At 30.4% G+C, this 23,693-nt stretch overlaps 2 protein-coding genes and 2 pseudogenes across 4 annotated transcripts in view; 2 read left to right on the top strand and 2 right to left on the bottom strand.

Moving 5' to 3' along the window:
* LOC149877914 (uncharacterized) overlaps positions 1-14,421 on the top strand; it is a 33,709-nt gene extending 19,288 nt beyond the window's left edge. The window contains exons 1-4 of one of the 3 annotated variants that reach the window (XM_090073674.1): positions 9,309-9,588; positions 10,408-10,460; positions 10,533-10,787; positions 11,792-14,421. In XM_090073674.1, the coding sequence (XP_089929800.1) occupies positions 9,560-9,588; positions 10,408-10,460; positions 10,533-10,787; positions 11,792-13,932 (2,478 nt within the window). In that variant the 5' untranslated portion in view covers positions 9,309-9,559 and the 3' untranslated portion in view covers positions 13,933-14,421. Of the gene's footprint in view, positions 1-786; positions 835-9,308; positions 9,589-10,407; positions 10,461-10,532; positions 10,788-11,791 lie in introns of those variants that run through there. The other 2 variants (XM_090073675.1, XM_090073676.1) reach the window with 2 other exon arrangements.
* On the bottom strand, positions 3,384-5,026 carry LOC149877915 (uncharacterized; annotated as a pseudogene).
* Positions 14,422-14,917: 496 nt separating the features above from the next.
* LOC149877916 (uncharacterized) lies at positions 14,918-17,299 on the top strand. The gene is made up of 4 exons (XM_090073619.1): positions 14,918-16,149; positions 16,392-16,496; positions 16,573-16,608; positions 17,016-17,299. The coding sequence occupies exons 1-4, from the start codon at positions 14,940-14,942 to the stop codon at positions 17,126-17,128; spliced, it is 1,464 nt and encodes a 487-aa protein (XP_089929745.1). The 5' UTR covers positions 14,918-14,939; the 3' UTR covers positions 17,129-17,299.
* Positions 17,300-18,928: 1,629 nt separating this feature from the next.
* Positions 18,929-20,851, bottom strand: LOC149877917 (uncharacterized; annotated as a pseudogene).
* Positions 20,852-23,693: the final 2,842 nt, after the last annotated feature.

Genomic DNA, 23,693 nt, shown 5'->3' on the forward strand with positions numbered 1-23,693 from the left:
GCTTGTAAGCAGTGTGGATTTTGGCTGTCAGTGCCAATTGGTCATACTACAATTCTACAAAGACATAATACATCACACATCAATGAGATAAATACATGACCTGGACAATTATAAATGACAAGCTTTATACCTAAAAAGACAGGTTATAATAATATAGTTATAAATATAATTAGCGGATCTTGCTTTTTTCTATTTACTGTTTAACTTTTCACCTGTTACTTGCTGCCATTGATAGCAAAATGCATTTGTTACAAGTTGTTAGCAACATTTTAGAAATACAATATTTTTTGTAGTACAAAAAAAAAGCCATTATGTATTGCTATGTATTTAAGTCCTAATTTATGCAGATCTCAATCGTGCAGTTACTGCATTATTGAGAATTGCTCAAGTTTATTTTAAAATAGTTGCTTAAGGAAAGACAGATCATTGGCATCTTTTTTGTTCTTAAGGTGCAGAGTCCCCGTAAGTCAAGTCACTTTAACAATCAATAAAATGCTTTCCATCAAAAGGAAAGTTACTGAGAAGACAAATTTGTTTCAGTGACTAAGGGGTTCCTGAAATATCTGATATCAAAAGGTTTATTTCACTTCTAAAACTGCTCTAATTTATTTTAAAGCAACACCTATTTCTTTGTACTCGTTTATTAACTGCGAAAATAATTTGCTGACGAAATTCTTTTATTGAAATTTATCATAGCAATTAACGGACTGTGAAAATAGTTTGCTGACGAAATCGTTTTTCTGAAATTTATCATAGCAATTAACGGACTTCTTTTTCGTAGAACGGCTTTAAAAGACGAAGTTGTCATGGAGAACGAGTTCGACGATATAAAGGGTAATAAAACATTATAAACATTTCCCATTTCAGACAGATTTTCGATTTTCAAAACAACGGTTGCTGATTTGTTGACTCATGATTGGCAAAACTAACTGCTCTCAACCTTTAGCACCTATTAAAATCGTGAATTTTTTTATTCATTCATAAAATCGATCAAAGTTCCACTACGGATTAGGAGGTTGACCAATAAAAATTTAAATTTCCCATCTTTTTTACCCCCTAAAATAACTTTAAATGGTCGTCACTCTTAAATTAGATCATCGAGAAAATCTTTTTTGAAGAAATTTGAACTCTGTCAATTTTTTGATCAAGTTAAATGTAAAACAACTAACTAAACTTACTTATTACTTTTTGTTAAAATGTTAGGTTTGATGATTTAAATCCAAAATTTAAACAAATAATTCGATTAAATGTAAATTTCTGATTAAATATTTGTATTTACATTTTTAATATAAACAACTTATTTAAATTTCTGGTTTAAGTTTGTAGTTTGATTTTCTAAACTATTTTCTAACTAAAGTTACTTATTTATAGTTTTGAACTAAAGATTCAAATTAAACTTTCTAATTCTTACGTTATTTTGTCTAATTAATTTGCTAATGTTACTTTCTAATTAATACTTCTACTTTAAGTTTCTAGTTTGATTTTCTAATTTTATATCTATAATAAGTTTGAGATTTAAAGTTCTAGTTTAAAATTCAAATACAAATTTCTAATTTAGGATTTTTCTTTAGTTTTTTAAAATTTGAATTTCTAAATTAAAATAATTGTTTAAATTTCAAATTTAGACTTCTAATTTCTCGTTGAAATTTCTTATTAAAATTAATAATTTTAGTTTCTAATTAAAACTTCTAACTTTTAGGTTTAAATATTAAAAATATTATTACGTTAATCAATTATTAAGTTTAGAATTTTATATTGAAAATCTAAGTAAGAAATTTACTTACTTACATTGTTGATTTAACTTTCTGATTAAAATCTGAAGATATAAGTTATAATAAAATGAAATTATAAGTGAATAAAATGAAATTATAAGTGAATAAAATGAAATTATAAGTGAATATTGTAATTTAATCTTTCATCCATCTTTTCAAAAAGATATAAACACAAATGACAGCAAACTACTTAATCACCATGTTGAACTTTATCTGCGTCGTTGTTCGTTGGAGATTTTATAAAGTCTTATTACTCATTTGTTGGTTGTCATGGCTATCAAAATCATGCTTTTTGTTTTGCATTTTATCATCGCGATCCAATATTTTCACTAGTGTCTACTGACTTATCAAAAATCTATTGACTTATCAAAAATATATTTATATATTTTTCGTAATTCGATTTTTTTGTAATTATTTATTTTAACCCACTAATATATTGCGAATGTAAAAAAGATATTGGCGCTACATTAAAAAGCCATTCATTTTTCCAAGATATTTTTTGTAACGAATCTCGGATATATCCTCGTTTAAAAGTTTTTACTTTCAGAGTTACTTATATTAGATCAATATTAAATGGAGGTTTGTTTTTTGGTATAAATTTACCAACTTTTATTTTAATTATACTTAAACTTTGTAAATTTTTATCTTACATATAAAATGAAGATCAAACAATATTCATGGAATGATTCTTTAAACAAGCGCCATAATAATCCATTAATATCTAATAGTAGTAGAGCGTTAATTGTTGGTAAATCCTGGATGTGGTAAGTCAAACTATTAACTAATCCACTTTATAAGCCACGATGGCTTGATTATAGTAAACTAACAGTTTTTGGGAAAAGTTTATTTCAGCCATATACAAACAAGTGTTTCTACACTTATTGAGGTAACAGCAAAAGAAATAAATGTCAGGGCGGCGTTTTTATAAATATTTTATTTAATGTTTGATTGTTTAGTTAAGTGTTATGATGAAGGTAAGAGATTAGGGAGTTATGGGTTGTAGAGTTGTGTGGAAAGGTATATGAAGGCTAGGATCAAGGTAAGTGGCGTTGGGATTCCTTGAATTGGAATGGGCGAGGTTCGGGAATAGTTTTGTTAGAAATGGGCAAGGTTTTATCATGAAAGGGTTATGGTTTTATCTGCCGTCTTCTGCATATAGTGGTATCTGGTTGAAAACGAGGCAATGCAGCTTTAAATTTATTAACCATATTTTTGACTTTAAGTAAATGGTAGGGTATATGGTTGAAATTACTTTTTGATTTATTCAGCAAAAATAAAGTTGAAATACAGCTTAATAATTGAACCTATGGTTAAAAATAGCTTTTTTTTAAAATTCTGTTTAAACTTTTCAATGATAAATTTAAACACAGCTTGATGGTTAAACATATGATCAAAAAAGGTTGAGCAAAAACTCGCATTTTACATCTAATAAAAAGCACAAACCTTTATGCCTTCATTTAATCAAAAACTGATTACTTCGAAATCAAGCTTTCTGTGTGCATCAAATGTTATATACATTATAATTCATGCCGAGGATGGTGTAAAATTAAAACGGCCATTGTTTATTCACAGTTTCATTCGGTTCAATTTAAAGTTTGAATTTAAGATATTTTACCTTGCAAGTATCTTCATGTTAGAATATGTGATTCCCATATCAGTTTTTATAGTAATCATTTCTTCTGCGCTAAAAACTGATATGGCAGTGTCTAACATTTTCAATATTATAATTTTATCTTTTTCTCCAAATGAATTCAAAATAGCTGAAGTTACATGAAGTTGTGATGTGCCGGGCAAACCAGAGGTCACATTTAAAGAATTTATAACAGCTGAATGTCTTTTTTTAATTGCCCTAACACTAATATCAGAGCTGTCTTCATATGCCTTTGAGTTTGAAGTAAAGTGCAAAGGCTAAAAATAAAGAATTGAAATCAAATTTTGTTTTAACAAATACAACAAAACAATAAACTTGTTTTTTTCTGTAGTAATACTTAAAATGCACCTACCTTTGGTCCTCCGGAAGGAAAAGCAAAAGAGCTTAATACAGAGTTAACTAGCTTTTGCTTTATAACATGCAATGCAGCATCTTCTACAATCCATGGTATAGTATTATTTTTAATAAAAATACATCAGCATGAGTTGCATCAAGTCCATTTGTAGTTTTTTTGCAAATCTGAGTCTGCAATAACTTATCACAGGTAAAATTTCTTCCTGTAACTTTTTAAGCTCATTTTCTTTAAATGTTTATTTTAATTTGCATTCATTGTTGCAGCCTAAAAGAATGTGCTCTGTCATTTGTATTTTATTAGCGGAATTTAAATTTGTATTTAAAAAAATATGTTGTTTACAAATAAAGCATTTTGCTTCTGTTTCCTACTTTCCTTCAATCTCCTTTAACAAACACACTGAGCAAAACGAATGTTGACACTCTTTTAGTATTAGTGTATAACAATGCTTATTAGTGTACAACAATGCTTTTAGTATTAGTGCAACAATGTTCGTCTCACGAGCTCTCTGCTAACTTTTGAATTATTTTTTGACTCATTGAAGATTTGCGCTAGCTTTTTGTAGCTGATTCTGGGGTTTTCTCTGCTCATTCTGAATATACCATTTTTGTCACGGTTGCTGAGTTTGGATGGTCTCCCAGTACGCGGCATGTCGGAGACGTCCTTGGTAAGTTCCCAGGTTTTGATGGCTTTTTTAACGCAATATTCAGAACTGTTAAGTATTTTGCCCATTTGAACGTTTGTGTGATTTTTTGTCCGCGCCACACCAATAACTTGCCATTTGATGTCACTAGAAACTGATTTTTGACCCATTTGCACGCAATTGAAATTAATTTGAAATTTACAATATTTCAAGTTGATTTTTAATGAATTAAAAGCTGCCTGATGATGTTTTGATGAACTTTTTGATTGAAAAACTACTCAATTATTTGTAAATAATTATTTGTAAATAATTAACTACTCAAACAATTGATTCTAAATAAAATTGTTTAAACTTTTGTGAAACCTTTTAATTTGTATCACCTACCTTTTAATGAAATTTCTGAGTAAATGGTGATGAGTCAAAACCTACTTTATTTTATTCTATTAACAAATAGCCTTATTACCAAATTGGAAAAATAATTATTTTGATATCTATTTCCGTTAGATTTTTATTCAAGAAAAACCGAAGATTATATCTGAAAGTTCTGCAATCGTTTAAACATTCGTGAATAGCTGTAAATATTTCAATTAATCAATAATCACCTGCATTTTTCAGGCATTGCATATTGCACACAATGCCAAACTGAGCAGCATTCAAGTTTGGTAATAAACTGAATATTAAATGCTAAATAGTGACAATTGACCATATTTACAATACCTTTTATTTGAATTTTGTATAACTACGAGTGATCATGTTGTAATCAACTGGTTGTCAAGGAGTTTTCCGTTTGTAAGCAGTGTGGATTATGGTTGCCAGTGCCAATTGGTCATACTACAATTCTACAATGACATAATACATCACACATCAATGAGATCAACAAATAACCTGGACAATTAAAAATGACAAGCTTTATACCTTAAAACGACTGGTTATAATAATATAGTTATAAATATAGTTAGCGGATCCTGCTTTTTCTATTTACTGTTTAATTTTCCGCTTGTTACTTGGTGCCATTCATAGCAAAATATATTTGTTACAAGTTGTTAGTAATATTTTAGAAATACAATGTTTTTTGTATTACAAAAAAAAAAGCCATTATGTACTGCTATGTATTTAATGTCTATTGTTTATTGCTTTATAATTTACAGGCTCCTAAACATATACGTGAAAGTGCTCAACGTGCAGCCCTGTGCATGATTGCTAAAGACATTCAACCATTCTCGTGTGTTCGGGATGATGGGCTTCGTCACTTTGCTAAAGCAATGATTTATATTGGATCGAAGTATGGATTAGTATAACTATAGGATATAATGCGTGATCAGTTTTACAACGAATGTGTTCGAAAGCTGAATGACAAACTTGCCCGGGTTACTCATATCGCAATAACAACTGATCACTGGACCGATGACATTCTAAAATACTCTTGTCAGACTTTTACATCACATTACTTAAACAGTAGTTATTGCCTTATAAGTAAACGTGATGGATTATTTGAGTTTAGATGAACTTTTGAAGTTGCAGTAAATTGCAAGTTATTTTAAATAACACAATGTAACAAAAAAAAAAAAATTTCTGTTTATCAAAGTTTTTTGATGTTTCTTAATTAATTTGAGTATGCTGAGTCTGAATATGACATTGGATTTTTTATTGCATCAATCGTTTGGTCGTAAAAAAAAAAAAAATCAATTAAACATATAATTAATATAAATCGTTTTGCAATCATGTTACATTATATTGTACTGTAACAGTCTCTCACAATCTCAAAAAACACTAAAAGTGAACAGTAGAACGAGGTTTTCTTTTATGAAGTTTCTCGTCATCGCGTATCAAACACCAGATGTAGTCACCCATCATAGCTGCATCCCATCTGCCCTGGTATCTTTTCTCCATTGCAAGAATATCCTGATGGAAACGTTCCCCGTGCTCTTCACTCACATCACCCAAATTTGGTCTGAAAAATTCCAAGTGTGAATGCAGGTAATGCAGCTTTATTGACATTCTGCATTTCATATCTGCGTACCGTACAATTAAGTTTTCCACTATCTCTTTGTAGTTATCACTCTTATTGTTGCCTAAAAAGCTATGAACAACATGTCTAAATGCAGTCCATGCTTCTTTTTCAACAGCAGACATTTTGTCCTCAAGCTCCTTACATGCCAACATAACTTTAATCTGTGGACCAACGAATATACCTGCTGAAATTTTTGCATCTGACACCTTTGGAAACATCTGCCGAATATGCTGGAATGCTGCACTATCTGGGTTTAATGCTTTGACAAATTGTTTGATAAGACCAAGTTTAATGTGAAGGGGTGGTAGTAAGATCTTTTCAACAGGTATCAGAGATTGATTAATAACATTGTGCGAACCAGGCTGTAAATGTTCTCTCACTGGCCACTCACGTCTTGTGAAGTGCTGGTTTGCAGCCCTGCTATCCCATAAACAAAGAAAACACGAGTACTTTGTGTATCCTCCTTGCAGACCGAGAAGAAATGCTAGCATCTTAAAGTCTCCACATACATCCCACTTGTAACTGTCGTAGTTGATTTTCTCAAGCAACAACTTCACGTTCTTATAGTCTTCCTTTAGATGAACGGAATGAGCTACTGGAATCGAAGGAAATCGGTTTCCGTTATGGAGCAAAACTGCCTTTAGACTTCTTGTTGAGCTGTCAATGAATAATCTCCACTCTTCAGGATTGTGAACAATGCCAATGTCATTGAAAAGACCACGAACGTCATGACAATAGCACAGTGATTCTGATACTACATAAAAGTATGCGAATGTTTCATGTCTTTTTCGGTATTTCGAGGTTCTGCAGCTTGGATCTAATAAATTCCATTCTTTCAAACGTGATGTCAGAAGTTCTGCATTTGATTTAGTGAGACCTAAATCTCGTACTAAGTCATCAAGTTCTTGTTGGATAGGGAAATGAGGTGAATCATTCGGTTCCCTGAAATCACAGTCATCATTGAGTTCATCCGGTGAGTCTACTTCAGAATGATATGCAGCTGCTTCTTCGGATTGAGGTGGAGTAGGAACAGGCAATTCATCACTGTGTGGAACTGGTCCAATAGAAGATGGTGTACTTGGATAAACTAGAGTCAGCCTATCTTTCGGTTTTTTATACTTTGAAATGTCAACAATGCAGAAAAAGCAGTCATCATGATGGTTCGTCGGTTCTCTCCATATTCTCGGAATCGCAAAGGGCATTGACTTTCGGATTCCACGCAGCCATCCTTCCAGAGTTGATCTGCAGCTACCACAACTGTAGTGTGGTGCCCACGATTTGTCCTGATCTCCCATAGCCATGCCAAAATAAGCATGATATGCAGTAAAGAATTTTGTACCACTGACAATCTTATGTTTAGCTTGTGTTGGACTAATATAGTAACCACAAACATAACAGAATGAGTCAGGACAAAGCTTGCAGGATCTACTAGACATATTCACCACTTCATGTAACAGTTGTAATTAGTTAAACTGAAAATAAACACACGAATATAGTTAAAATCAGCATATATATATAATGTTTTAATTGCATTACACATATACGAAAACTCCGAAATATACTTTATGCTTTTTCTCAGGAAATCTTGATGATAGAGAAAAACCAATGGTACCACTGAAATCAGCATACAAAAATTATGTAAGAAACATTAAAAAATTAACATAAACAAAAATGTTGTTACATGGTGTAATTTGCAATGCTTTAAATACTTAATGTAACTTTAATTTATTTGTGTTTTATGATTGTGGATGTAAAGCTTTGTAACTAATAAAAAAAACAGTTGTGTTGATAGCGAACTGAACCGAACCCGAACTTTATAAAAAGGGTTCGATTCCGATCCCTATTAGTAATGCGTTTTAAAATTCTTGAGGGCTTGCTGTAAATGTTGCTCCAAATGAGGGTTGCTGAGATTTCGAACTAAAGTTTTAATTATATTTCAATCTTTTATCTACAGTGAATACAGTTTTTTACTTGAATGTGTCATAATAAGAATTAGAATTTGATAGATAAATTAGAAAAGATAACTTCTATAATAGATATTCTGTCTTAAACTATACAATTTATTATCAAAACAAAACTTTTTAAAATATTTTAATATTTAATGTTTGTTGTTAAATAATTTCAGGATGTCAAAGAGTAATGGTTCATATTAAGAAAAGGAGTCAAGAAAGCATCATTAAGCCATGCAGTTGAAGTTAATAAGCATCTTTTAAAAAGTGGTTATCTTCATAGCCACATATTGTAAAGAACCTATTTTGACATCGGAACCTTCATTCTGCAATTGAAGGGAATGGAACTTGAGTTTTTCCTTTACTTTTTCCTTAAGTTTTTCGTTTACTTTTATAACAAAATGCTTACATTTTGATGTTAAATAAAAACGGAAAATATAGGAGTCAAAAAATACCTGTAACCCCTTTAATCAAGAATGGATTTAGTCCGGTTAAACCGCCTAAAAAACCGGAATAAAACGGTTCTAAAAAGATCGTACTTTTTTATAAATTTATGCATAAACGAACTATATCTTATAAATAAAGATTCGTGAAAAAAATTACTTCAAAATGTTAAACAGTTCTCTAAATACTTCGCTATTTCTTTTTTATTATCAGAGCGACGCATATTACGTAGGGACAAATAGTCTCTTTCAGGATACCTCGTTTTGGACTTTTTTCGCTTTAATAATATAACTCCATCCAACTGTTTTATTTAGCCCTGTTATTTGATAAAGACTCTCACTCATCGACGGCCATAAAATAAAATAAAACAATCTGACATCATTATAAAAACAATCAACAACTGAGTTTAACTTCAAAGCAAGGGAGTTTGTTTACTTGAAACGTTTATAAGTGACACTTACTACAACTGAAACAAGAACTCACCGATCTCAGTTTGGTTTATTGCAGATTTCGATTGGTAGTTTTTCCTTTATACAAAACCAGTTCAAACTATTTATTGATTTAACGGGTTTTTGTTTTTTTGTTTTCTATGGTTTGCTGTTGCATTGTTCAGTTTTAAATTCTTAGCGTGCTGGTTTCTATAAGTTCGAGAAAAACTGTAGAATTCAACACTTGTTTTGTCGATCAACCGGCTGTTTACATAAAGATCGAAGAAAAGAATTTTTGTGATAAGGAAAATGGATATACTAGAAGGCGAAATGAACCGGTACGTCATCTACTTTTGTTCTTCTCTTGTTTTTTGTTACCTGATTTTTCAACAATTTTAGTTTCATCGCTAGAAAAGCAGAGGAAAAAAGAGTAAATATGATAAAGTGAATAAATAAGGCAGGATGAAATGAGAGTACATGAATAATAACAAATTTTTTAACTGAATAACAAATCTTGAATATGAAAAGTTTAATACCAGAAACCTTATATCAGAAATCAGATTAATAACCCATTTTGAAAAAACTCTCACATAAACTGTCATATATATAGTTAAAAAAAAAGAAAAGAAAACATATATGTCCCTTTTGAAAACACGTCTTTCAATTAAAAGTTCATATTTCAATTAAAAGCTTCTAAGTGCGTGTTGGACTTGTTCTGTAACCTATTGCTTTATTAATCATTAATTCAAAACAATGCCACAAGTCCTAATTTATGCAGATCTCAATCGTGCAGGTACTGCTGCATTATTATTGTGATTTGTTCAATTTCTTTTAAAATAGTTGCTTAAGGAAAGATGGATCATTGGCGTCTTTTTTGTTCTTAAAGTGCAGAGTCCCCGTTAGTCAAGTAACTTTAACAGTCAATAAAATGCTTTCCATCAAAAAGAAAGTTACTGGGAAGGCAAATTTGTTCCAGTGACTAAGGGGTTTCTGAAATATCTGATATCAAAAGGTTTATTTCACTTCTAAAACTGCTCGAACTTATTTTGAAACAGCACCTATTTCTTTGTACTCGTTTACTAACTGTGAAAACAGTTTGCTCTTGAAATTCTTTTACTGAAATTTATCAAAGCATTTAACGGGCTTCTTTTTTGTAGAACGGCTTTAGAAGACGAAGTTGTCATGGAGAACGAGTTCGACGATATCAAGGGTAATAAAATATTTTTAAGTTTTCCCATTTGAGACTGATTTTCAATTTTCAAAAAAAAACTTTCTCTTTCAGTTGAAAAATTTCCACAAGACGTGTTTACAACGCTTGCTGATTTGTTGACTTATGATTGGCAAATGTTTGCTCGATGTCTTTGGGTTGATGACTCAGCAATCGACAAGGTAAAAGAAGATTTTGAAACGACGAGAGAACAAACTTTGCAAATACTGAACCAATGGCGTAAGGACAATCCATCAAAAAAATGGCGAGATGTGAAAAGAGCATTACTTTTTTGCAACCGTAAAGATTTGATCAATGAATGCGAACGAAGTAAGTATTTTGAGCTTGATAATTTTTGTGCCGCTGTTGCATGTCGATGTTTTTCTATTTGAGATTAAAAAAAAAAAAAAAAAACACAAAATATACAAAAAAAGTTAAAACACTTCAGACCATTAAAAAATTTTTTTACCCAACACGAACATTTTTGAAAAGGACAAACTTTCTTTGTTTTATTTAGCTAATTGGTCACAAATCTTTCGGGCCTTTTTTTATCAGCAAAATATTTTTAGCAATTTTGCGGATTAAGTTCACACTTGAATTAAGTTCAAGAACTCAGCTATTTATAACGTTATTATATTTAATTACTTAGTTTACAATATTATTTAAAAATATGAAATAAAAGTTGAATATGACTCACTTTTTTCTTCAGCCCTCCTGCATGCACGACTATAATCTCCCACCCACTCCCAAAGAGGAATGATACTGCAGGAAATAATACTACAAAACCTAGAAAATCTCAAACACAGGAAATAAAACTGAAAAATAATACTGCATAAATCTCTAACGAAGAAAAGTTGTTTTCAACTTTTTCAAAATACTCTTTTAAGAAAATTGATTTCAATTTCGAAAATATAACTGTATTGCAATGAGGTTCTCAAATTAAAAATCAAAATATTTCTCTGGAAGTATTTTTCATGCAAAATGCCTCTAAAAAGAACTGCAATTGTTTTAAATAGCGTGCACAAATGGATTTGCTTGAAAATAAAAAAAAATTATACGCAGAATGCTTCATAAAAGTATTTAAAAGTAAAAAGTACATGTAAGTATTAGCAAGCGTATTAAATAGTACATTCAGCAGATAGTGACAATTTTTTAAATAGAAGTCGTTGGTTTAATCGTCAACTAAGTTTTGGATACAGTTTATTATAATTTACTATGTTTTTCCTATCAAAAACAAAACAAATGAAAAGCGGAATGCCGTTCGAAATATAACGTCTAAACATTCCTCAAAAATGTCATTGTGTAGTTAAAAATGAAAAGTTTTTTTATTTTAGAGTTAATATCCCGACACTCCATTTTCGGTATCTTGCCGCCGACAAAAGCCTTCTTTTCACGTGACGATGAACTTGATCAAATTCATAAATACGTGTGCCAAACAAACGATTCGGATAAATCAATCACGGTTTTAACTGGAATGTCTGGAATAGGAAAGACTCAGCTCGCTAGAAAGTATGCAGCATTTTATAACGACCATTTTGATAGTATTGTGTGGGTGGATGCAGCATTTGATAAAATACAAGTTTCTATGACTAATCTCTGTCACCAACTAGGGTTAAGTGTAAGAGATCCTCTAGGCGATCCGTTCGACATTGAAATAGTTTCTAGAAAAATACATCACTATTTTGAAAGAGATAAAACGCTTTACATTTTCGACAACGTCGACGATGAGAGTGTGAAGAATTTTGAAACATACGTATCAAACAAAAAAAGATCATTCACTTTGGTAACATCGCAATGGAAATCATGGTCTACCGATGTTAATCAAGTGCATATTCATTCTTTCTCGCCTCAAGATGCGTTACTTTTCGCAAAAAGAAATATTAAACAATTATTAACAAAAGATGACGAGAAACTAAAAGAAATAACCAAAGTGCTTCAATATCATCCACTCGCCATTAATCAAGCCATTCACTATGTAAACAACAACAGCGTTTCTTTGCAGGAATATTTAGATCTCTTTCGAACATATTCTTTCGAAATGCTCGAGGAAGGTATCCAAACTGAACAGGGAACAAAGTCTACTATAACATCAATTAGCATAGTATTAAACAAAATAGAAACATTGAATGAAAAATCAATGGAAATTTTAAATCACATATCGTATTGCGACGGTCAACACATTACAAAAAAGTTTATTCACGGTATTTCAAAACACCTGAAAACAAACGAAGAGCTTTTGATAAATCGAGCAATAAGTCTACTAGTAAGTTATTCGTTGCTTGATCGTTTCAACGATGACAATGATAGGTACGCGATGCACGAAATGACCCAGTTAGCGTGTAAATGTTATCAAAAACGGAAAGAAATAACAGAAAAATGCAAAGTAAACATTGCCCATTTTCTAAAATTAGAGTTGAAAGTCGTAAAGGAACACGTTGACGATGGGAAGCACTTCTATAACCATTTCATCTATATGTTTCGTATTAACAAACAAAAAATGTGTGAAGTGTTCCATCAAGAGAGTTGGAAAATCCAAAGTTTCTTATCAAACAAAGGTTTTTTTCAAGAAGCAATAAACATAATCGATGCCATTGAAAAGTATAACACAAAAGCTTATGGAACTGAAAACGAAATAACTTTAAATACAAGACATAGTTTAGCATACTGTTTGTATGAAATGGGAAAATATAATGTAGCTTTAAAAATTAATTATCAAGTTGATAAAATACAAACGGATATTTTAGGTATCAATCATCCATCAACATTGGATACAAAAAACAATATAGCAAACTGTTTGTATGGAACGGGAAAATATAATGAAGCTTTAGAAATTTATTATCAAGTTGATAAAATACGAACGGATATTTTAGGTATCAATCATCCATCAACCTTGGATACAAATAATAATATAGCAAGCTGTTTGAACAATATGGAAAAATATAATGAAGCTTTAGAAATTTCTTATCAAGTTAATAAAATACAAACGGATATTTTAGGTATCAATCATCCATCAACATTGAATACAAAAAATGATATAGCAAAGTCTTTGTATGGAATGGGAAAATATAATAAAGCTTTAGAAATTTATTATCAAGTTGATAAAATACAAACGGATAATTTAGGTAACAATCATCCATCAAGATTGCGTACAAAAAATAGTATAGCAAACTGTTTGAACAAAATGGAAAAATATAATGAAGCTTTAGAAATTTATTATCAAGTTGATGAAATAAAAACGGATTTTTTAGGTATCAATCATCCATCAACATCGGCTACAAAAAGTAATATAGCAGCCTGTTTGAGTGATATGGGAAAATATAATGAAGCTTTAGGAATTTATTATCAAGTTGATAAAATACGAACGGATATTTTAGGTATCAATCATCCATCAACATTGCGTACAAAAAATAATATAGCAAGCTATTTGAAAGATATGAATCGAATAGAAATGGAAGTTTTGAAAGATTTGAAATGAAAGATAGGAAATGAAAAATCGATGTTGTCAACTAATTTAATCGTTTTCTTTAATGCCGATTAATGTTAGTTTATTAGAAATATTTAATTTGATTTTTACGGTTCTTATTTTTTTTTTTTTTATCGGATGTTCTTCCCAGCAAGAACAAGACGCATTTAATACGTATTATTTTAATATTATTTACGTTTTTTCTAGAGTAGACAATAAAAACAAGTTTTAAAAACGATCATTCGAGATGAGTTTCAGCGGAATACAAAACTTATCTTTAAGAGACGTATTAAATACGTATATTTTCTGTATGTGCAAGCGCATAATAATAATTTTCGCGTAAATCCGGATTTTACGGAACAGCCAAATTATGTGACACACTTTTTCAAGTTAGTTTTAAAGTTGCATAGATGAACTTGATTTGGTGTGTAATTTTTTAGAAATATGTATCAAAAGAGACTTTTTTTGAATAATACAATTATGGAACTTTAATTCTAAACGGAATTCTTTGATGTAATATTTTATATTTTTCAAGTATATATCGAAGCCTTCGATATATACTTGATGACCAGCATTCCTTCGACAAAAGAATGCTGGTTCATTTTTCTTATATTTTCTCTCGCTGTTAAAAGCCTTTTTTCTTACTACCTGCCGAATTTCATTGAAAAAAAGTATACTTAGACACTTTAATACTATACTCCAATTAAGTAAAAGTTTGCTTGTGGTTTGGACATCACGTATATATCAAAAGAATGCTTGTTCATTTTTCTAGCATGTTCTCTCGCCCTTAAAAAACTCTCTCTCCTTCTCCCTCTCTCTTTCTCTCTCTCTCTCTCCTCTCTCTCTCTCTCCTCTCTCTCTCTCTCTCTCTCTCTCTCTCTCTCTCTATATATATATATATATATATATATATATATATATATATATATATATATATAATGTTAATAACTCAGTAATAAGTTAATTAAAAAGTTTATATATGCAAAAGTTTTATTTAGGTTTTTTCAATATTGTTAAATATGGCATACTTCAAAAAGTATCGTAGATTAAATGCAATATTAGATACTATTGTTGATTCAACCAGCAATGGCAGTGACATTAGTGATATACCAACAACACAGCCTTTGAAAGACATCATGGAAAAGCAAGTTAATTACTTGTCTGATCATAATAGTATTTCTGATTTTGGATATACTGATAAATATATATCTTCCGCTGAATCAATTGGTAATCCTGATATATTCCCAATAAAAGATTCATTAACTTTCAGTAAAAAACTAAGACATTTGGTACTAAAACACAACATGAGTAATAATTGCATAAATGATTTTCTTGAATTGCTTATAAATGAAGGGCATTGTTTACCAAAAAATTGTCGAACTTTTCTGAATACTCCCAGGAGTATTGACTTTGAAGAAAAGGCAGGAGGGTTTTTCACTTATTTTGGAGTTGAAGTTGGAATTATGAGGGAACTTAATAAAATTCAAAATAATAAAGTTGATAGTGTTCAGCTATTCATTAACATTGATGGCCTTCCAATTTTTAAATCATCTAAAAAGCAATTGTGGCCTATTCTAGGGAGGTTTTTGCATTCAGATGTTTTTTTAATTGGCTTGTTTTGTGGATTTTCAAAACCGAATTCTGTAGAGGTGTTTCTTTCTCAGTTTATAGATGAGATAAAGTTATTGCAGTTTTCTGGAATTTTATATGAGGGTAAGAGATATCCATTTTCAATAAAAGGTTTTATTTGCGATGCTCCAGCTCGCTCTTTTCTCAAAGGTATTATTGGCCATACTGGATATTTTTCTTGTAAACGTTGTCAAGTAAAAGGTACATACAAAAACAATAAAATTGTCTTTAATGATTTCCATGATTGTTTGCCAAGAGAAACACATGAGTTTAATGCTTTCTTGTACAAAGACCACCAAAAAGTTTGTACTCCTCTAATAAGTTTGCAAATTTCTTGTATTAATAGTTTTGTTTTAGACTACATGCATTTGACATGTTTAGGAGTAATGAAACGAATTCTAACATTTTTAATACAAGGGCCAAGAATCTGCAAGCTATCAAATTTACAAGTTCAAAACTTATCTGCAAGGTTAGTGGCCTTAAATGGTATGCTACCTTCTGATTTTGTTCGGCAATCTCGATCTTTGTCCGACTTACCATTTTGGAAAGCTACTGAGTTTAGGCAGTTCTTTTTATACTCGGGGCATTTAGTTTTAAAAGGCATTGTTTCCAAAAAAATATATGATCATTTTTTGTGTTTTCATGTTGCTATGAGAATACTTTTGACTGAAGACAATGATTTCAGGAATCATTTTGTTGTTTATGCACACAATTTGCTTGTATTCTTTGTTAGGTCAGCAAACAATATATATGGTGATGACTTGTATATAAACTCGTTTTGACTTGTATATAAACTCGTTTTCACACTCTAATCAATGCCAATTTAAATACGATCTGAAAAGGGATTTATTGTTTAGAAAAAGAAAAGCAACAGTTTCCAATGGCAGAAGGAAGTCAATCCCAATCGCCAAGTCACCATATTGGGGTTAAACAAAGCAAAAGCTCAAGTAAGTTTATAAACTCGTTTTCACACTCTAATCAATGCCAATTTAAATGCGATCTGAAAAGGGATTTATTGTTTAGAAAAAGAAAAGCAACAGTTTCCAATGGAAGAAGGAAGTTAGTTTGGTTTTAATTTAAAAAATAGTTGAACTTTTTTTGTTTACTAAAATTTATTGTATCAATTAGATGTGATTATTTTATTATTAATTATATAGGACATCTTTAACAGTGCATTGTTAGATGCAATGTTATATTTTACAGTGCAAAGTTGAATTTTAAACAAAAATTCAACTTTGCACTGTAAAATATAACATTGATATAACACTAACAATATACTATAACAATAACATATAACACTATGTACTATATATATATATATATATATATATATATATATATATATATATATATAGTACATAGTCATTTTTGCAAAAATTTTGAATACGACACTTGTATTCCAAGTTGTCGATATATTAATTGTTTCTTAACCATATTTTTAATTTTAACTATTTTCGCTTAACTTATTTTAGAAGCGATACAAGACAGCTATAAAGTTAGCGAAAAAGAATTATTTCGAATTGTCGGAAATAAACTTAAAAATGCCCCAGGAAGGTTGCATCATTCCATTGATATTTAAGAGAAATATTTATATTATAATAGTATATGTATTTTATTATAAATGACATACTTGTAATATAAATATATTTATGTTTTTTTTTTAATATATTTATATTTATCACAGATTTGCATTTATTACTGAATTTTTAGATATCTAATACGTGTTTTAAATAAGTTTGTTGTACGTCTATTACCAACGCATTTTATTTATCTAGTTAATACGTACAATAGATTTGCATTGAATACTCAAATTATAGATATCTGAGACGTATTTCAAATACGTCTGTTATACGTCTGTTATACGTCTATTATCAACGCATTTTAATCATCTAATTAATACGTATTATAGATTTGCATTTAAGAAATAGAATATACGTATCGAAGAGTAGGTCAAAGACGTATTTTATACGTATAATATACGTTTTTTTCCTTACTGGGTTTATCCAATGTACGATAAAAAAGTTTGAAGATAATAGAAGTTGAAAGTAATGTTATGGATGGAGGAACCTATAAATATAAATGAATTTGTATTGAGTTATTGAATGAAATTATTAAATGCAAATGAATGAAAATTTGCTCAAAAGAGTGATAAGTTAAAATTTTTTTTTTTACAGCCGGAAAATTAGGAACGTAAAATTTCAGATAAATTCCCTTGGGAGATGTTTTAAATAAATTTCATTTGATGTTTTATTTAAATAAAAAGTAAAAGTACAATAGTTTTTTTATAACTTTGTTAAATTTTTATTTTTTTTTAACATAATCATTTTTGTCTTTTTTATTACAAATATCTCTTCTTTTTTTTTTTTTTAAATCTTCTTCTTTTCTTCATTTATTCAACTGCTTATTAAACTGCTTGTTCATCAAAATCTTTTTCTCATCACCAAATTTTTTCTCTTTTTAAATTTCTTTTTAAAACTTTCTTAAAACTTTCTCTTTAAAACTTCGTCTTCTTTTCTTCTTCTCTCCTTCCAAATATGTTTTAGCTCTAAAGTAAATACAAATCCCTTTTGTAGCTTCAACGTCACTCAAGCATTCCATTCATTTTGTTGTTCTAACATAATCACTTTTGTCTTATATCCTTATTTGCTTATAATCTCTACAAGAATACATGAGTTTAACAATTTTCTACATTTTATACAAAGATTTATCTCTTTATTTTTCTTGCATCTTGAATAAATTTTTTTCCGTTTGTTATAAAAGCAAAATTTTTTTAAATGACTTTTTCAAAATTAACGATGGTTGAAACTTTACCATAGTTTTATAGTTGCTTAATGATTGTGAGAAAAGTCCTCAAAAGTTCTGCTACAATCTTTATTAAAGGTTGATTTTTTACCATAGCTTAATACTTACTAGACGGTTGTGAGAACATCTTTATAATTTCATCCACAATTTTTACAAATTAGTGAAACTTTATAACAGCTTAATGGTTTGGTATCTGGTTGAAAACGAGGTGAAGCAGCTTTAAATTTATTAACCATAAATTTGAACATTATAAGGAAATCTATTTTTATTGTTCTATGAAAGTTCGTCTTTTCAATTATATTTTTTCTTTAATATTATCAAAGCTTTAATATTATTAGAGAATAGCCGTAAATTCTGTTATAAAATTAAAATTCACTAATAGGAGAATGGCATGTTTTGCAAGAGTAACACGCTATAATGCTTGTTTGTCTTGCAACTATTTTGCAACTTTACTGCTCAAAGTTTTTTAAGTATCGAAAGAGAGAAAAAGTACAAAAAATGCAATTTGAAAGCTTGTTAACATAAAGTAAAATAAAATGTTTTACTGTCAATTAAAATAATTTGCATTCCATCAATGTCATAAAATCCTCAGGTTTGTCAAAGGAGCATTTTTTATTTCAAATAAATCTATGGATTCTTTTAAAAGAAAGTTAAACGGTGCATTACAAACTATCCAATCAAAACTCCAAACCAGGATTTAGCTACGTTTCTTTGCTTTTTGTTTGATGCAAATTTTATATCTTTTGATTTGAGCCATCTAACACAAAATTTGAAACATTTCATTTTTTTAAAAACCTTTATTTATTCGCAACTTGGTTCAATTTAAAGTTTAAATTTAAGTTATTTTACCTTGCAAGTATCTTCACGTTAGAACATGTGATTCCCATATGTGTTTTTATACTTATCATTTCTTCTGCGCTTATAACTGATGAGACAATGTCTAATATTTTCAATATTTTAATTTTATCTTTTTCTCCAAATTGATTTAAAATAGCTGAAGTTAACAGAAGTTGTGATGTGCTGGGAAAACAAGAGGTCTTATTTAAAGATTTTATAACACCAGAATATTTTTTCTCAATTGCCCTCACACTATCGTCAGAGCTGTTTTCATATGGCTTTGAGTCGGAAGTAAAGTGAAAAGGCTTGAATGTAAGAATTGAAATCAAATTCTATTTTAACAATTACCACAAAACAATAAACCTTTTTTTTTTCTGCCATAATACCTAAAATGCAGCTACCTTTGGTCCTCCGGAAAGAAAGGCAAAAGAGTTTGATTCAGAGTTAACTAGCTATTGCTTTATAACATGCAATGCAGCAACTTCTACAATCCATGGTATAGGATCGTTTTCTTTTAATAAAAACACATCAGCAACAGTTGTGTCAAGTCCATTTGTAGTTTTTTTGCAAATCTGAGTCTGCAATAACTTATTACCAGTACAATTTTCTTCGTGTAGGTGTTTAAGCTCATTTTCTTTAACTGTATATTTTAATTTTCATACCTTAATGCAGCCTAAAAGAATGTGCTCTATCATTTGTAATACATAAACAGAATTGTTCACAAATAATGCATTTTGCTTCTGTTTCCAACTTTCCTTCAATCTCCTTAAACAAACACACTGAGAAAAACGAATGTTGACATTCTTTTAGTACTAGTGGCTTGTACATAATGTTGTTGCATAACTTGTATATACATAACTTTAAATCTGGGTTTGATACAGGATCAATATCAATTTCATTTAAACGCAACGTTGGTTTTGTTATATTGTCAATTAAGTTATTTATGATTGGCCTGGTCATTCTCTTTTAATTTTGTTCCATGATACATGGTCGAGCAGGTTTTAACTTTTTAATTTCCCTTACCTAAATTTTGGGGAAACAAAAACACTTGTTTGTGCATGGTAATGGTCAGTTGATTGTTTTAACACTGGTGCTTGAATCATTTTTAATGTTCCACAAAATGGTATAGCATCTCTTACACATTTGTTGTGGGTGAGCTTTTTTATTGTCAATGCTGGTGTTTACATAAAATGAATTCTCAATTCTTTCAGAATATTTTCATTATATCTACTTCACATATTCAACAAACAAGATTTAACATAGTTGAATGGTCCTTGTCAACAATATATATTTTAAAATAAGAGGATAAAAGATTTTTGTGAAGCTCTTGGAAAATCCAGCAACATTTTTTTAGAAGGTTGAAACTGAGATAACATAGATATGAGTTTTGCCATTCACTAACTTAAATTTAAAAGCATTTATTTTTGGGACCAGACCAAGATAATTTTGTTGTTTATAAAAAATCAAGAAATTTTATTGCTTCTTTTTGAAAGAATGACAGTTGTAAAGTTTCTAAAAAACTGTGGTGTTCTTTTGGTAGGAAGGAGCTTCTTGTGCAACTATCTTGGTAAACATCAAATAAATCAATTGCTCTAATGCATTCCCTTACATTAAGTAAAGAGCAAATGAGAAAATTAAGATTTCTTTTTGCTTCAAAAGGCATATACTTTCCAACAACCGATGAATTGCTTGAAAGAAGAAAAAAACTGCGCCCTACAGTTAGTTAAGTTTCGACTTGAAGAGGTGTTTCTGTTCAATACAAAGAGCTTGTAAAAATGAAAATTGGTTCTGTTTTGAATATAATTAAAGATTCTTTTATTCCAGTAGACGGCGATGAGTATCAGATGTGTTTTAAGGATGGTTGTGATGGAGAAGGGCAGCAAGTAATAATGAAATCAAAACAAATGATTGAAAGCAAATCAAATGTGTTTCAATATGGTCTTATTCCTCTAAAACTAATATACCATCGAGATAGTAAAAATATGACCCTGTGGCAAAATTATTCACCGAATGCATCGAGATCATTACGTCCTGTGCTTTTGATAAGAGAAACAGAAACTAATCATGATTTGCTCGATCTTATTGTCCCAACTACTGATAACGCTCACGAAGAGTTAAATGCTGAAGGAATGTGTTGTCTATTTAGCAAAAATTATATCAATGTCAAAATTTATGTTCAAGATACAATTAAGGATTTAAAGTTTAAACGACTCATCAGCGGACTAGGAGGTGAAGATTGTATACTTTGACAAACAAAAACTTCTAAATGGGCAGATATAACGAAGAGCTAGTTAATAAGGATGCACAGTGGGCCAGAATTCACTTTTACTGGACAAAATTCATAACTTATTTAATATTAGGGCTATATTGACTAAAATTAGGATGAGTAATAGTATGATGTCTGCGCTTCTTATGAAGGTGTTATTTTTTAATTCGTTGCTATGGATACCTAATTTTGGGGAGCAAAAACATAGTTTTTTTTTTCAGATATTTTTACAAGTGCTATGATCACCAAATTTTACATAAGTACCAATATGAGGTCACACTTTTTAAAAAAATAAATATACTTTTTTTATTTAGTTGCTATGGATACCTAATTTTGCTTAGCAACAGCTAAAATTACTTGTATATGTTTTATTTGTGTTATGTACACTAATTAGCACGTGTTTTATTATGAAATCCTCCCTTTGATCCTCGCTTGCGGAAAGCAAAACTTTTTTCAGTTTAATATGATTAACTAGTGTTATTACACGTGCTATTACATGTTGCTGGATAAACTTGGTTCCCTGTAAAAAAATTATACTCTAGCTTAGTTAATTAGTTTTTCTAATTAGCAGATTTTACAAGCGTCTACATTTAAAAATACAAAATAATTATGTACAATATAGTTCAGGCGAAATTACAAAATAAAAGAATGGTTTTCTTTTAAGAGTTGCACAACACCATTTGGAAAATTTTTATTTTTAGGGTGCTTAGGTGATCGTAAAGCACTGATTACTGGATCGGATGAGCACACAAAACGCCGTAAAAGGTCTTCGTTTGTCTTTAAACGCGAACACTTCCTTGAAAAAAATTCATGGAATTTTTTAAAGTCTTTTTTTCTTGCTTCTAAGGCCTCTTCACTCATCATCCCAATTGGTAACACCATCTCATCAACAACCTGCCACCCATGTATCAAGATTTTGTGCAAGCTCTGTGGCATGTAGTACCAGGGATAAAGTTGTATTAAAAGCTGTGCTGTTTCTAAGCAATAGTCTTTTAATTTATCAGCATCAATCATAAAACCAGATGACAAAGTGTACAGCACAACATATATCCTTTTAATTAAATGCACATCAACATTGACAACTGCTGCTGTTTGTTCAGCGTTTCTGAAGAAACGTCGGGCAGTATTGCCATTATTTGATGATCCAGAACCACCAGACCTAGGGATATCAATTACCAGCCCAACTTCATTTCTGAACCGAGATTGAATTAAATTCTTTTTAGCTTTAACTTTTTCTTTGTCTGCATCTGACCTTAATTACCATTTCTTCACTTCAGATTTGTAGCCGACTTTTAACAAACACTCCATGCTACGAATCCATGCATGAAGTGTTGACAAGCCATACTTCAATCTGGTCGGAGTTAATGGCAAATTGCAAACAATATTAAGTTGGTTCATTTGACTTGGCATTGAACCACAAACTGAGCAGCACTGACTTGAATTAGTAACTGTAGATAATGCAGTGGCTACCTTTCCATCTATCATGGTAACATAAACTTTGTAAGGAACAGTTACGTTTTATACTTAGGCACAGGAGTTGTAGTTAAGTTTCCAATAGCATTTTCAAGAAATTGATGCTCTGCATTCATTACATAAGTTGTCTCCTTAACAAACCTAAACCGCACAATTCGGCAGTACAATGTTGATGACGAATGTGGATTTCTCTAAACAATCTTCCCCACTTGACCAGAGAATCCTGTCAATTCAAGTGGTGCAAAGCCGGTAAGAAACAAACTTGCTTCTTGGACAAAGCTTCTGTTTTCCAGCTCATCAGTAACTTGTGTATAAATGCTTTGCCCAGTTGACCCATCAAAACCTACCTTTGAGCGCAGAATTAGCCTATCAAAAACAAACGAATTGATAACTTCATGTTGTACTTCCAACAACCACAGCACAGTATGATCTACCAATGCTTGGATATTGATGCCTACAGAGTAATCTGTTGCTGCCCATAATTCACGACTAGGCAAACACCTCTCTTTTGCCTCACGTACATCATTGTATGGTGGATATAAATTACTTTTTTTGCTTTTCGCATTGTTTCTTAAGCGCTGATATTGAGATTTGCTCATCTCATTATCTAACAAAAGGGCGCAATTACAGATTTTTTGTCAGGTAAGAGATGTTCAAATGTGAAAGAAAACCAAGGTGGCGCCTAGTGGCAGCCATATTTATGAAATTATTAAAGAAAACATATATAAGTTTCAAAACATCTAAGTATAAAAGCAAGATGTAGCAT

Source organism: Hydra viridissima, unplaced genomic scaffold, assembly GCF_058129835.1.
Source record: "Hydra viridissima isolate aposymbiotic clone 2 unplaced genomic scaffold, HvirCarnegie_v1 scaffold_16, whole genome shotgun sequence".
NCBI classification, from domain to species: domain Eukaryota; kingdom Metazoa; phylum Cnidaria; class Hydrozoa; order Anthoathecata; family Hydridae; genus Hydra; species Hydra viridissima.